The following is a 15,229-nucleotide window of genomic DNA, read 5'->3' as shown; positions in this document are numbered from 1 at the left end:
CAAATCATAATAAAAGCACTCTGAAATGAAGAACAACCGGAGCTTAATTAATATGTATGGGCATGTTTCCTGGAAAAAAGATTAACCCTCAGTATGGACTATTACGCTGTCAAAAGAGATTCTACACTAAAAACACCTCCGACTAGGATCAATCCAGAAAAAGAGCTCTATGTTTTATTCATCTCATTCCCAAGCGCTATGTTGAAACGAAGAAGCAGAATCTCACCTGTCAAACTAGTCTCAATTTGGTGAACTAATATTATTGTTCTAGACAATTTACAATACAGCAGACATGAATGGAGAATGGCAATTTGTCAACATTTTAAAAGACTGATAATATTTAGTTAATGCTGGGGAAACAAAACCGGAAACATATACAGAAACAAATTCAAAAACTTGAATGTGTGACAATGCATAAACAATTTTGAAGTAGGCCTACATAAGTGGCAAGTTATTGCAATACTGGTGTATTAATACTACTATATACTTTATTAACATTACTGTTCAGCAGCTTGCTATTTAGTGGTTTCTTTCTACCAAAGAACATCATCCTTTAGTAGCTTTTTTTCCAAACGCAGCTGCTAGTAACTCATTGCTTTCAAAGGGAAAGCCTAAACCTAACCATTTCTCAATATAAAACATGATTAAACACGTAAAATTCAGATAAAAGTAGCCTACAGTCACAAAAATTAATTAAAAAAATTATAAATCACAAAATCATGATGGAAATTAACGCCTGAAGAAAAACCATAATGTTAGCGTTTGTCACGTTTGGTTTTGGTTTATGTTTTCATTCCTTTTATTTAGTAATTCTCACTGTCATGCTTCCTGTTTGTCATCTGCTTCTCTTGCCCTCATGTATCTATGTGTCATGGTCTGATTGGTTGTTTTAGTCATGTGTCCTGTGTTCTCATTGGTTCATTGTTTGATTGTTCTCAGGTGTTCCTTGTTAGTCATAAGTCTCTCTGTATAAATAGCCCTCATGTTCCCATTTTTCTCTGTCAAATTACTTGAGAAGAGCTGGATTAATTAACAGAATTTAAGGACAGTTTTTTCCTCTCTTCTATTTGGGGGGTAATGGGCGTCGGAAGGAAAAAAATGTGGGTGGGTCATCCTCCAGAATTTTTTTACTGGAGTAGATTAGGGGTAGCCTGGGAAAACCCAGACGAACTTCCGGCAAATTTAGATTTGCTCTGCAAGTTAGTCTGGCGAAGAGCCCATTCAAGCTCATTTCCAATCTCTCCAAATAGAGGCACCAATCACAAACGTTGAGGCGGGCTTTACAAGATGACGATCGATCTGATTAGTTTTAGGTCTATCCAATTGCGCCCAGAGGCATTTGAGCGACGTCCGTTTCCAAATCGAGGCACGAATCACAAACGTTGAGGCGGGCTTTACAAGATTACGATCGATCTGATTGGTTTTAGATCTATCCAAATGCGCCCAGAGGCATTTGAGCGACTGCTAAAGACTACTAACAAATTGTACTTAAGTAAAAGTATTGCTACTTAAGTAATAATTTATTTGAGTACAAGTAGAAGTACTGAAAAATAATATGACTCAAGTAAGAGTAAATAAGTATTTGCTTTAAAACTACTCAAGTAGTTTCTCTGGTACTCTCTGCCCACTGACTTAAAATTGCAGACAGACATGCCCAGCTTCGATAGAGGTCTAAAACAGTGGCTAAAGTCAAGTCAAAGCTGCACACATGCTAATGCTGTATAACATGTATAGTGATGTTTTGTATTGCTAATCTTTGTTACTACTGTATTTATTTTTACTTTACTTTTTTGTGTTGTGATTGGTGACATGTGTTGTCTCCTATGGACAAGTGTTGCAAATTAGCAATTTTGCTATAACACTGAAAACAAGGTATCTGGTTCGTCCAATGCTGTTGTTATGTCCATATCAAATAAATAAATAAATAAATAAATAAATAAATAAAGTACTACAAAGTACTTTTATTTTTCTATTTTTACCCAAAATGGGGAGAAGATAGCGATATTGAGCGCTAAACACACACGTCATCGGTTTCTTTCATACTGGAAGCCCAGTACTGATTCATCCCTCACGCAGAAAGTCCACAAGTGAGATTCATAGAAGTATTAAACTATATAAAGGAAATGCCTTTTATAATAACATGCAAATAGGGACGTTTTGACTGAAACATAAAGACATAATATATCTGTGTTCATCTATCTCAGGTATTTTCATAAGAATGATGTATGTATTTAAAGGGATAGTTCACCTAAAAAGGAAAATTAGCCATTGATTTACTAACCCTCAAGCCATCCTAGGTGTATATGACATTCTTCTTTCAGACGAATGCAATCCAGCTAACTAACCCTTTATAGCAATGTTAATCAACATAGCTTGTATCATAGAATGTAGCCTAATAAAATAATACATACTCTGTGTTAAGAAGCAACATGAAACAAATTGCATTGTATTTCATGTATTGTGATTTTGAAAAGTAAGTCCAGGTAAGATCATTTGAATGTTTCAGTTAAATTTCATAATTGAAAGCAACGTAGAATAAGTGAGAGGTCCCATAAAAAAGAGAGATTTACAACAGTATGAATAAAAAAGTGCCAGTAAAAAAAAAAAAAAAAGAAGTGGGGTATGGGTTAACATGTTAAATTAAATTCTCCTTTTTTTTTTCGTTCTACCGAAAATGTGCTGGGAGCCCACTTTTGCTATAATAAGGAACTACACTTTTACGTTCATTTGATTGACAGATAAATGTGATCTTATTTCACTGTTGTTGAGGTTTTTTCAGCTTTGTGCAAAGTTTTCTTCGTACATTGCGTTTAACTATGTTGTGAAAGAAGTCGAGATTTACCATTTAATTGAACTGTGTGTGGATGTATTTTAGACACTTACATTGTTCTTGCTCCGTCAGTGCAATAACTGCGTCCATGTTATGAGCCGAGTTTTTTATTTACTTCAACTGCTCAGTGCTCTGGTATTATCAATGGGATGACCTATTTCAGGAGTTGCCATAATTAAAATTTGAAATCAGAATATGATCGAGCATATTCACTGAATTGAAACGTAAGCGATACTGATTCTAAACACGAGTGCCCCGCCCCCCAGCCGAACTTTTGATTGGTTTTGCACCTGAGTCAGACCTGTCTGTTATTGGCCGAAGCGCTCCAGACCTGTCTGTTATTGGGTGAAGCGCATGGCTCCATGGCAGTAGTTTGAAAAGTGTCTGTCGTCAGCTTGCCCTGTTCCTTCTTCGGCACCTTTGTCAAAGTACTTTGTGCTTTTGGTGAAAAATAAATGTAGCGAAGTTGAATACTTTCTTTTTATTCTACTCAAGTAAGAGTAAAAGTACCACAATTTAATTATACTCAAGAAAGTAAAAAAAAAAAACGAAAAATCTACTCAAGTAGGCCTACTGTAACGAAAGTATTTGTAATTAGTTACTTTCCACCACTGCCCCAGACCCTAACTCAGTTACGCCTGAGAAGGGTCTGGTTTTAACCAGGCTAGATATTGGGTGTTCCCGAACCCAAATAGCTTACCCAAAGTCTCTGAAAAGTGAACAGACATATGTGCTGAATTAGAGACGGTAAAAGTGAGTGGGTCCAACATCATTGGTCTTAAAGTCACATACAATGGTTCTGACATCAATGGGAGGTAGTTGACTCAGGCCCACACTCCAGTATAGGTGGCGATAATGCACCCTATAGTTGGATGCCAATCGCATTAAAACAAAAGAAGAAGATTGTTCTCTGTCTAGCTTTTAATGTTGTTTTCTGCTGTTTGGTGAGGTTTATGTTTCGGTTGTCAGTCAAGTGCAAGTCATTGTTTATTTTGTGTTTTGTTAAAGGGACAGTGTAGTTTTTTAGGTATTTTATTATCTAAAATCAATATTTTTATTCATAAATATGTCCTCAATGGTGTACAAATACCTCTGCCAATTATCTGACTTATCCTTGAAAACAAAGAATTTATTATCTTTATTTGACAGGTAGGTCCACGGAGGCTTCCGTGTAGTTCTGCAGTCTTGAAAAACTATAATAGCTGGGAGGGTCAAAAAGTACTAGGCCAACGCATTTCCATAACGTGTTTTCGTTCAGAGCCAGCGTCACGTAACTGAAAGCACTAGAAACGGATGAGCAGAGCAGAGCAGTGAGGCGCTTGTCACCGCCCCGGCAAGCAATTCATACTGTAACATGAATTCAGTCAATTTCACCACTAGATGGGAGAAATTCCTACACAATGTCCCTTTAAAGTTTTGTTAATAAATGCTGCACATGGGTTCTCAAGTCAGTGGACTTCCATGACAGTGTTTTGAATACTTTTATCCTGCCTGTTTGGAATTCTTTGATATATATGCACCTTTCTTTAGCGGCAGAAGACCCCACTCATCACTCATCAAGGGTACCACTCATCTCCACAACAAATAGGAAAAAGAGGCTACAATTTGCAAGAGCTCACCAAAATTGGACAGTTGAAGACTGGAAAAATGTTGCCTGGTCTGATGAGTCTCGATTTCTGTTGAGATATTCAGATGGTAGAGTCAGAATTTGGCGTAAACAGAATGAGAACATGGATCCATCATGCCTTGTTACCACTGTGCAGGCTGGTGGTGATGGTGTAATGGTGTGGGGGATCTTTTCTTGGCACACTTTAGGCCCCTTAGTGCCAATTGGGCATCGTTTAAATGCCACGGCCTACCTGAGCATTGTTTCTGACCATGTCCATCCCTTTATGGCCACCATGTACCCATGAAAAAAATGTCACCTGTCAATGACGCAATATCTGCGCTATCCTCGGTTTCTGCTCGTACTGCCATAGCCATGACATAACCATGGCAACAGACGTGGAAAACTGCGTAGAGCGTAACGTTTAGCGGCACGCTGTTCTTGTTTCGTTCAAACATTATAGACCATGGCTAGCAGACTTTGGGACAAAAAAGGAGAACTAAAATGTGATCAATATCGGCGTGGTGTTTTCGAGATGCCGAGATCTCCACGTCCGCAACTAACTTGGACTTGACAGAGCTTCATGAGTCATGACTTGACAGCGACACTGCTCTTGCACATACTTTATTAGACAGGTGAGCAAATGTACATAAAACAAATCAATGTTATATAGCTCAACATGATAAAATGTTAGAATATGATCAGTATGTTATTCTAATGTTGATCCAGTTTCATATAGCAAACTAACTAACACATAGAATAACATTATAGCTTTCAACACACTCAAATGCTTTTTAGTATGATAGTGTAACGTTAGACCAATTGAAACAGCGCTGCGTTACCTCACAAGTTTAATTCGTCAAATAAACTGACCTGTGAGTAGTAATTCAGCACTTGCGGGTAGTTAGGAAGAATGAGAATTCCTTATTCCTTTATATCCATGGGACTTGCGTGTGACGCTGATATCTGTCTCTTATTACCAATCGCGACCTGCTTCATACCACTGTAATGTTAAAAAACATGAATTTTTTCACTCATTCATAAACATTATTAGATTCATCAGCTTGACAGCAAGTCCCATCATTCAGCTTATCACTGCGTCATAAACCTAGGACTTTGTTATTGTGAGGGGTTAGCAACCCCTAGTGGCAAAAAAAATACATAATAGCTTTAAGGAACTAGCTTTATGATCATAAAATAAAGTCAAAGTCAAATAGCACCATTTATACAGACAGGCTGTTTACAAAGCAATATAATATAACACAACAGACAGAGATAGAGAAATTTAAAAGCAGATTACACGTTATTAAAAGCAATTGAATACAAGTGTGTTTTCAAGCGTGACTTGAAAACTGACAGGTCAGATGCAGAACGAACATGAATAGGCAAGCTATTCCATAATGTCGGGCCCGCAATGGCAAAGGCTCGATGACCTCTGTGTTTTAACCTGTACCGTGGTATAGATAAAAGTTTCTGTGTGCCTGACATAAGAACTCTGGAAGGGTTGTATTGCTCTAAGAGCTCAGATAGATAGAGGGGAGAAAGGTTCTAGGCACTTATAAACAAATGAAATAATTTTAAATTCAACCCTAAAACGAACCGGCAACCAGTGGAGGGATGCTAAAATTGGGGTAATATGTTCCCGTTTGCGAATGCCTTTTAAAAGTCTCGCTGCTGCATTTTGGACTATTTGAAGACATATTAGAGTAGTTGAATTTATTCCATAATATAAAGAATTACAATAGTCCAGTCGAGATGACAGAAAAGCATGTATCACCCTTTCAAAAGCTTGGGGACATAGAAAAGGCTTAACTTTAGTCAGAATTCGCAAATGGAAAAAAACAAGATCTGACAACAGAATTAACTTGCTTATCCAGTTTCAAGGAACTATCTAATGAAACACCAAGATTTTTCACACAGGTATTTACTGGCAAAGAAAGTGTATATGCTTCAGGGAGGTGATTAAAACTACTTTTTGAAGGGCCAAAGAGTATAAGTTCCGTTTTATTTTCATTTAATTTTAGGAAGTTTGCAGACATCCACTTTTTTATTTCGTCTAGACACGCGATAAGGTGCTCGAGTGAATTTTTTCCTGCCCGTTTAATAGGAACATAAATCTGAATGTCGTCTCCATAGCAGTGAAACGACACATCATATTTTTTAAATATGGATCCCAAAGGGAGCAGATAGAGGCAAAATAGCGTAGGGGCCAAAATTGGACCCTGAGGGACCCCCCCATCGGAGGTGAGCAACAGAGGACATAGAGGAGCCAAAACGAACAGAAAAACTTTGATCTGTCAAATATGATCTAAACCAATTTAATACTGTTCCTTTAAGCCCCACATCATATTCGAGTCTATACAAAAGAATATCATGGTCCACCATATCAAAAGCAGAGCTAAGATCTAAGAGCATTAAAATGATGGAATCTCTAGCATCTGTTGTCAGATAGATGTCATTAAAAACCTTCAGTAGTGCTGATTCAGTACTGTGGAGTGCTCGAAAACCGGATTGAAACTTCTCATATATAGGATGTGAATTTTAATAAGAATAAAGTTGATTTGAAACAACTTTTTCTAGGATTTTTGAGATAAAAGGTAAATTAGAGATAGGCCTATAATTATGTAAAACAGCAGGATCAAAATCTGGTTTCTTGACTGATGGAAGTACTAAGGCCTTTTTTAGATCAGCTGGAAAGATCCCTAAACTAAGTGATTTATTAACGATAGTAAGTAAGCTTGGTCCTAATGTGTCAAAAAGTTGTATTAAACTACGAGGTGAAATAATGTCTAATGAACAATTTGTAGGCCGAAGATGAGTAATAATTTCTTGTAGATGTGTGATAGAAATAGAGTCAAATTCATGACAAACTGAGGAGCATGGAGGTAGCATAAACTGAGTGTTTTCAGTGTCATAATTGTTCTGAATTCCATCAGTACCTGGCCTTTGATTTTCGATCTTATTAGAAAAAAATCTTCGAAAATCATCACCATTTAGGTGAGAGGGTACCGGACAAGCTTTAGTAGATGGATTTAAAGCAGTTTATTGTAGAAAAAAGTAGCTTTGGCTTTTGTCTATATTTTTCAGCTATTTGTGAAAAATACTGATATTTTGCCTTCTTGACTGCATTTTGAAAATTAGATAGGGAATCTCTCAGTGCTTCGTAATACACCTGAAGTCTATGCTTTCTCCATCTTCGCTCAGCCTGTCTACATAGCCGTCTAAAACTGTGTACAGTCTTGTTCAGCCACGGCTCAAATAGATGCCATTTATGGCAGTCTATGGCTGTCTCTTTGGCGTAAATGCTGCACACTGGTATACAAATAGCCATTCACCACAACTATAGCTCAAGCAGTAGAACATGGTTCTAGCAACACCAAGGTCATGGGTTCGACTCACAGGGAATGAATAAAGGTGCGTATACAATATAACTTGCTATCAGATTTAAAAAAAAATGTGTCTGCCAAATGTCATAGTAAAAAAAAAGTAGAACAAAGTAAGATTGGGACCTAAAAGGCTCTCCAGTTCCTGGCACACCTTGAGATTAAAACCTCATGTCTCCAACCCAATGAGCTCATCTTCAGACTCCACAGGAGATATGCTAATGAAGTCTTTGCATGAGACAAATTTGTGTAGCAAAAGTGGCATGGTTTTTATTTGGTTTGGTCTGGGTACAAGTGCCAGAAATAAAGCTGTGATGTCACACTAGTTTACTGCATGCTTCACAAAATGTTCTTGAAAACTTGATTTTTTTCTGTCATGGCTTAATTGAATAATTCAAACCTTAATTCAAAATTAATCTTAAAAAATCTAGTTGGACCAACATAAGAAAATTTATTTTGACAAATGTACTAATGTTAAGTTAAACATACTGCAAATTAAAATTAAGTAAAAGTAAATGAATTTGACCTAAACCAACTACTCAGGTTTATTTTGAAATTGTGTGTAAAAACGTTCTTCAAATTAATTCATTTTTTGAGTGTATATTTAACAATTAAAACAGATCCTCTCGTTTGCAGTGATCAACAATAACTTTGAAAGAAGGACCTTTTTAACAAAATTATTATCGGTCTGTTACGTTTGTGGGGTGTATCTATTTCTTTCCCATTTTTTCCCCCTTTCAAATTATTTGGATACATGGTGTCTTTCTAAACTAATTTGAGGCAGACAAATATGGAAAAAGTTTAAGACACTCCCCAGTTCCTCATAGAGCATTTTGTTTGCCTCTTCAGCACTTTTCCTCTGTTTAAAAAAAAATCGACGTTCAGTTCAGAGATGGGTGGTATTAAAGTCTTACCCATGAGACAGAGATTCTTATTTTCACATTACATGAGAGCATCAGAATGAAAACATTGCTCATTGGTAACTACCGGAATGTTCTAGTAATTTATTAGGAACCTGACTTAAGCGGCCAACCAACGTGTCAGCAATGGAGAAAATTTTTCGCCAAAATGAACCAACAAAATGAAGATGAAGTCACACTGTCCTGGGGAATCGGTTCTTTGGGTGCGTATGAAGAGTCACCGGTGTTTTCAAACTCTTCCGAGTTAAATGGCACAGGACTCGAGCCTCTACTCCTGTCCCGTGCCGTCCCGCTCGGCTTGGCATTGGGGTCTTTCATCATATTCGCGGTGGCTGGAAACATCCTGGTGATACTGTCAGTTGTGTGCAATAGGCACCTGCGAACTCCAACTAATTATTTCATCGTAAATCTCGCTATTGCTGACCTGCTCCTGGGCACAACCGTGTTACCCGTATCAGCCACCTTGGAAATATTAGGTTACTGGGTGTTCGGGAGGATTTTCTGTGATGTTTGGGCCGCTGTGGATGTGTTATGTTGCACAGCATCCATCATGAGTCTGTGCGTAATATCCATTGACCGTTACATCGGAGTGAGCCATCCGTTGCAATACCCCAACATCGTGACGGGACCCAGAGCTTTGCTAGCCATGCTAGGAGTTTGGGTCCTGTCTTTGGTCATCTCTATCGGACCCCTGCTAGGATGGAAGGAGCCTCCGTCACCGGACCACACGGTGTGCGCAATAACAGAGGAACCCTTTTACGCGCTCTTCTCATCGCTCGGCTCATTTTATATCCCCTTAATTGTTATTCTAGTCATGTACTGCCGTGTTTATGTAGTGGCTAAACGGACAACGAAGAATCTAGAAGCTGGTGTGAAGACGGAAACGATGAATTCGGGTGAAATAACGCTGAGGATTCACAGGGGTTCGCAGGTGCACGAGGACACCAGCACTGTAGCCAGAAGTCGCGCTCATCAGGCGAGGAATTCTCTCACGGTCAAACTCCTGAAGTTTTCCAGGGAAAAGAAAGCTGCTAAGACCTTGGGGGTTGTGGTTGGAATGTTTACGCTGTGCTGGTTGCCATTCTTCCTCACTTTACCACTTGGTAGGTTTTTATTATACACAATTGCACACCTTGTCCCACCTCTCCCCTCTGCCATTCATGTTGTCACACTAAGTTGTCCCAAAGAGAAACTGCAATAAAATAATACATTATGGGGCTTATAAATCTAAATGAAATCTATCAAATCCATCCAAAGTGGTCTTAGCTGGTTTAAACTCTCCCAGCCTGATCATCTAAAAACCAGCTGGCAGTTGACAGACATGTTTTTTAATTAATGATTTGTATAAAATAGTATATGTAACAACTTGCACCAAGTAAACTGACTACTTGCTTCAATCAACTGTTAGGTCTATTAAATATACCTTTGTATTTCTGAAAGCCCACATACAAAAATCTTTCTAGAGAAAACACACACACACACACACACTGTATGTGGTATATGGGGACTTTCCATAGACTTAATGTTTTTTGATGATGTACAAACTGTGTATTCTATCCCCTTACACTAACCCTAAACCTACCCATCACTGAAAACTTTCTGCATTTTATATTTTCAGAAAGCATTGCTTAGTATGATTTATAAGCTGTTTTCCTCATGGGGACCAAAAAATGTCTCCACAAGGACAAGGACTTCAAATATTGCCATCTTTGTTTGGGGACATTTTGTCCCCACACACACGCACACACGCGCGCGCGCACACACACACACACACACACACACACACACACACACACACACACACACACACACACACACACACACACACACACACACACACACACACATTACCATTATGCCAGTCTGAGATATGCTTGCTTGTCTTCCGGTTAGAAAATTGGCCAAAACCTCTTTAAAACCAGGCAACAGATAAGCTCGGGAGACCAGCTAACCACATTAGGCAATTGATATATTATTTCAGCCACTGTTAGTAGTAATACTAATAAATTGTAGTTAAAATACTGACATTCATAAAATTGTAAATTCCTAATGACATCCCTTCATCCTGTTTGGCATTAAACATCTTGATGCCTTATTTAATGCAATATGCCTGTCAATATTTGTTCTCATGTCATTACTTAGGATCTATGATCCAACAGCAGTTAAGATGAAACAATCTTTACAAGAAGTAATTATTATTACTATTTAAATTGAACGCAAATAATGAATCATTAACAAATAATGAATCATTGTAATCGGTCTATTGGTTCTATGTCTTAAGAGTTTAGCAAAGTAATTGGAAAACGTTTTAATCAATTCTATTTTTATTTAATTTTGTTATAAGCCTACTACAGGAACAGCAAAAAATACAGAACAACTTTATATTTATAATAATATTTTTAAAAAATGGCATAAAAAATTAAATAAAAATAATAATTAAACATAAGAAAATTGCTTAAATTACTGTGGAAGTGTCAATTCTTTGTTTTGTACTCACTTCAGATATTCAACTAAATAGATTTGCCTTACACTCACAGGAAATACGTACAAATGATTTATCCAACATAAAGCCTTCTGCTGCTGGACGCTTGAGGTCAGTGGACAGACCGCAGAGTAAGGGTTAAGACAGAATACATCTTTTTGCACTTTGTTTCCTCGTCCCTCTCCCGGGGCCCCCAGTGTGGGGTCCGCTTTATCCGTCGTTTGGCTGTCACAACAGGGAGTATGAGAACGAGGCCCTGGACCGCAGCCATTCAGACTCAAAGGCAGGTTATTATTAATGAATTAGCGTAGTAGTCATTCCTGTCCCAGACAGGGTTATCTCAGCAGGGCAGTGTGCTTGGAAGTTCAGCTGGCCTGGTTCTTAATTAGGCAACTGTGCTTTTCTTTGAATTTAACTTAAGTGGAAAACAGTAGCGTGTTTAGTGGATCATTTCAGTGTATGATTGTAGATACAGAGGTCATATTAACATGCATGAACACATCATGATACGATGTTTCAAGTTAATTTAGACAAGTTCACTTTGTGTTTAAATGAAAACTCTTTAAAACTTTGAATTTTAAAAAAAAATTCAATTCAAATCTTTAGTTAGTTAGTAGCAAAACACGACCCGGGATTGATGCCGGGATCAATGCCGGGTAGGGGACGTAGTAACATTGCCGGGATCAGTCCCGGAACGCGCGCAGTGTGAACAAAAGCCGTAATCAATGCCGTGTCGTGGTGATGACGCTGAAGTGAAGTGAAAGCAGGCTAGTGAAACGGTACGTAATGCGCTAGTTCATGATCGAATCAGAGAATAAAATGCACAAGCGTGGTTTCTCCAGAGAGAGAAATCGCAGCTCATAAGCAAACTATAGACGCTGCTGAGACATTACTTAACATCGATGTCACGTGTCTTTACGGGATTTTTACGGATTGTGTGTGAACGCACTCTCTGATTCCGGAAAATCACTGGCAGTGTGAATGAACCAAGGTCAAACGAACCTTTATCTGTGTATTTTCTGGAATCTCTGTGTGAAACGGGCTAAAGTGGGATAATGATATATAGCTATTTAGCTTAAGAAGATCTGCTCATAATTGTGGCTCATTCATTGCTGAACACATGAGGTAGGCTACACATGCTAACAGGGATTAGTCTTGTTACATAAATCTTTGATAAGTTTCCTAACCTGTCATACTAGACAATAGAAGAAAACCCAGTGAGCCTCTGACTGCATTCAGGTTGGAAAAACAGGATGCAAGGATGTGGACAGTAGGCTATATCTCAACGTCTTTGCTTCCTCTGAATCCTACTGTTCTAGAACAGTTACTTTCTAGGATATATATTTTTTTATAAGAGCGGTTATCAGAATATTGAGAGTGTTTATTATTTAAGTGAGCTGCTTTGCTGTGCTAACATTAATTAAGGTCTATTTAAAGTCCATTCATGATTTCTTTAAGAAGGATGAAGCCCAGATCTTTGCCACTTAAATACTCTCATGGCCTTCATTCATGAATTTATTATTTCAGCCAAGTCTCATGGTTCCCATGGTACTTTGAATGCAGAGAGTCAATGCACTGAGGTGCACTGCAGCATCGAGGTGCTTCCGGTTTACACACAAGGGATCTCAGCCTAAAGCAGTTAATGGCACAGATCCACGGCTCTACCACTGAAAATTAATGAGAGAGAGAGAGAGAGAGAGAGAGAGAGAGAGAGAGAGAGAGAGAGAGAGAGAGAGAGAGAGAGAGAGAGAGAGAGAGAGAGAGAGAGAGAGAGAGAGAGAATGGGGGAAAATGAGAAATACAACTTTTCTACAAATCTTGCTAAATATTGGTTTTGTGATAACCTGAATATGAAAAGCTTCATCTGTTTATCAACTCTCAACTGGTTCAGCAGATAATATCTTTCGCACATTCATATTTCAACAAGGGCAGAAGCCTGAATTTTGCCTGTTATGAGATGATAGAGCTAAGGTGGTTTTATCTTACTCTACTTATTAGATAATCACTATTTTCTTTCTTTCTTTCTTTCTCAGATCTGGAATAGAATATCCCTAAGTAAATTTCATCTCATTTCAATTTTCAGAAATTCAGACAATTGTAAAACATCTACAAAAGTTGAAATGTTACCTAAATCACAGAGTTGTGTTACTGTTTTATAAATGATCATGTAAAAGAACACTTCAGTAGCATATTATCTTTATTGTCCTAAAAACATAAGCTTGATCATCCAAACTAGCCTACTCCTGATTGATATGTTTAACCGGTGTCTAATGCACCATGTGCCCTTTCTTCCAAGTTCACATCAAAGAGTAAACACAATATATTCATTTATTTAACTTCCTTCTTTGTAAATGCTATGCACATCTGCCATTTAGTTTATTGCCAATGACACATTTTTAGTTTCATATACCAACTTTTGAAAGCGGAAAATTTTGCTAAGCAAGCGTTGCTGCCACCTGCTGGATGCTAAAGCAAATATCAGATCTTTAAAACAAATAACAGTTGAATGATAGGGAGCAACAATCACGAACAGTCACGCATTGTGCCAGCAGGGGGCACACCAGTCATTTGTTAAATGAGAGAGAGAAAAACGAATCCCTCACACAGCATGACAGAGAATCGACACGTTTTCTTTTCTCTAGGATTCACTTCATGGTTTAGGCTTTCTCTGAAAATTGTGTAAATTTCAAATTCTTAACATGATGACAAGTGCAATGTGAATCTAGTTTGTAATTTGATTAACTCATGTCATATGGCTCATTAAATGACAATAACTCAACCTTTACCGGTGTGCTTTCTCTTTGCAGTCGCATTCAACCCCAGCCTGCGGCCTCCAGAAACTGTCTTCAAAATCATCTTCTGGCTTGGTTACTTCAACAGCTGTCTGAATCCCATCATCTATCCCTGCTACAGCCGGGAGTTCAAGCTAGCTTTCATCCGCATCCTGAAATGCAGATGTCACCGCAGGAGACGGCCAGGTTGGAGAGCGTACAGCTACCAGGGCTCGCACATCAACTCCTTCTACTCACGGCAGGACTCAAAGGACTCTGTGAACTATGGTAGTTACCTAAATGGGAGCCAGAGAACCCTGTCCTCTGCCAGCCCCAGCCCTAGTTATCATACCAAAGGCCTATCACATTTCCAGGAGGATGGACCCAGACATGCCCGGAGCAGGACACCATCTGTGTTATCTGAAAGTACCTTGGATCATCATCTTCAGCGTGTGGAGGAAGATCCAACCCAGTCTGTAGGCCAACCAGATCAAGCTGGAATCAGAAACTGGCCTCAAGAGCAATTGACAGAGTAAGGATGTCGAACTTTAAGTGGCACAATCTGTTTTGTTTTATTCGCCCAAAGTATTTCTCTGGCCATGAGTAAATACATTTAAATCTGACATACAACCCCATTTCCAGAAAAGTTGGGACATTTTATTGGGAATGTCTTTAACGTTTATTTAGCAGACTAAAATACAACAAACAAACAAAAAGATATCCAATGTTACAAAAAACTTGTCTGGAAATTGGGTTGTACAATCTGACATTAATGTATATCACGATGTGAACACTCTGGTATTCTTTAACAAACACAGCATTAAAGGAATTTTGCTTAACTATTTCCAATTAAGTAATGCATTATTTTTTATTACTTTATTTTTAATCACAAACGTCAATGTTGTTCTAGTGAAATTGATTAGGCTTTTTCATCATGTTTAAGTTATTCATACTGCTTAATTGTACAGACAGAAAAAATAATTTATGACCAAAGGGAAGGTGATGCATTTAGCTGGTTACAAAATTCTAACCTACTGGAATGAGAAAATGGTTCCCACATTTCAAGAATCTCAGAAAGGTTTGTTTATTTATCATCAACATATGCATTTCAGTGGCTCTTTACTGGATATAGACAATGCACTGTACATTTTATTTACAGTCAATTTCCATACATTTTCATAAGCACCCATTTTCAAGAAAGGGGTTTATATATATATATATATATATATATATATAT

General features: G+C 38.0%; 1 protein-coding gene across 2 annotated transcripts; it reads left to right on the top strand.

Moving 5' to 3' along the window:
* The first annotated feature begins 8,680 nt into the window (after positions 1-8,680).
* adra1bb (adrenoceptor alpha 1Bb) lies at positions 8,681-14,838 on the top strand. 2 transcript variants are annotated; one of them, XM_077247815.1, is made up of 2 exons: positions 8,681-9,842; positions 14,029-14,838. In XM_077247815.1, the coding sequence occupies exons 1-2, from the start codon at positions 8,888-8,890 to the stop codon at positions 14,526-14,528; spliced, it is 1,455 nt and encodes a 484-aa protein (XP_077103930.1). In that variant the 5' UTR covers positions 8,681-8,887; the 3' UTR covers positions 14,529-14,838. The 2 variants fall into 2 exon arrangements, 1 of the variants encoding a protein (XP_077103930.1); XR_013210355.1 differs by lacking the exon at positions 8,681-9,842 and adding an exon at positions 13,791-13,900 and having other exon boundaries at positions 14,029-14,163.
* The last annotated feature ends 391 nt before the right edge of the window (positions 14,839-15,229 follow it).

This window comes from Siphateles boraxobius, unplaced genomic scaffold (assembly GCF_051911475.1).
Source record: "Siphateles boraxobius isolate OS27281-9 unplaced genomic scaffold, OSU_SipBor_1 3, whole genome shotgun sequence".
Lineage (NCBI taxonomy): Eukaryota > Metazoa > Chordata > Actinopteri > Cypriniformes > Leuciscidae > Siphateles > Siphateles boraxobius.
This window is presented reverse-complemented; position numbering and strand designations above follow the sequence as displayed.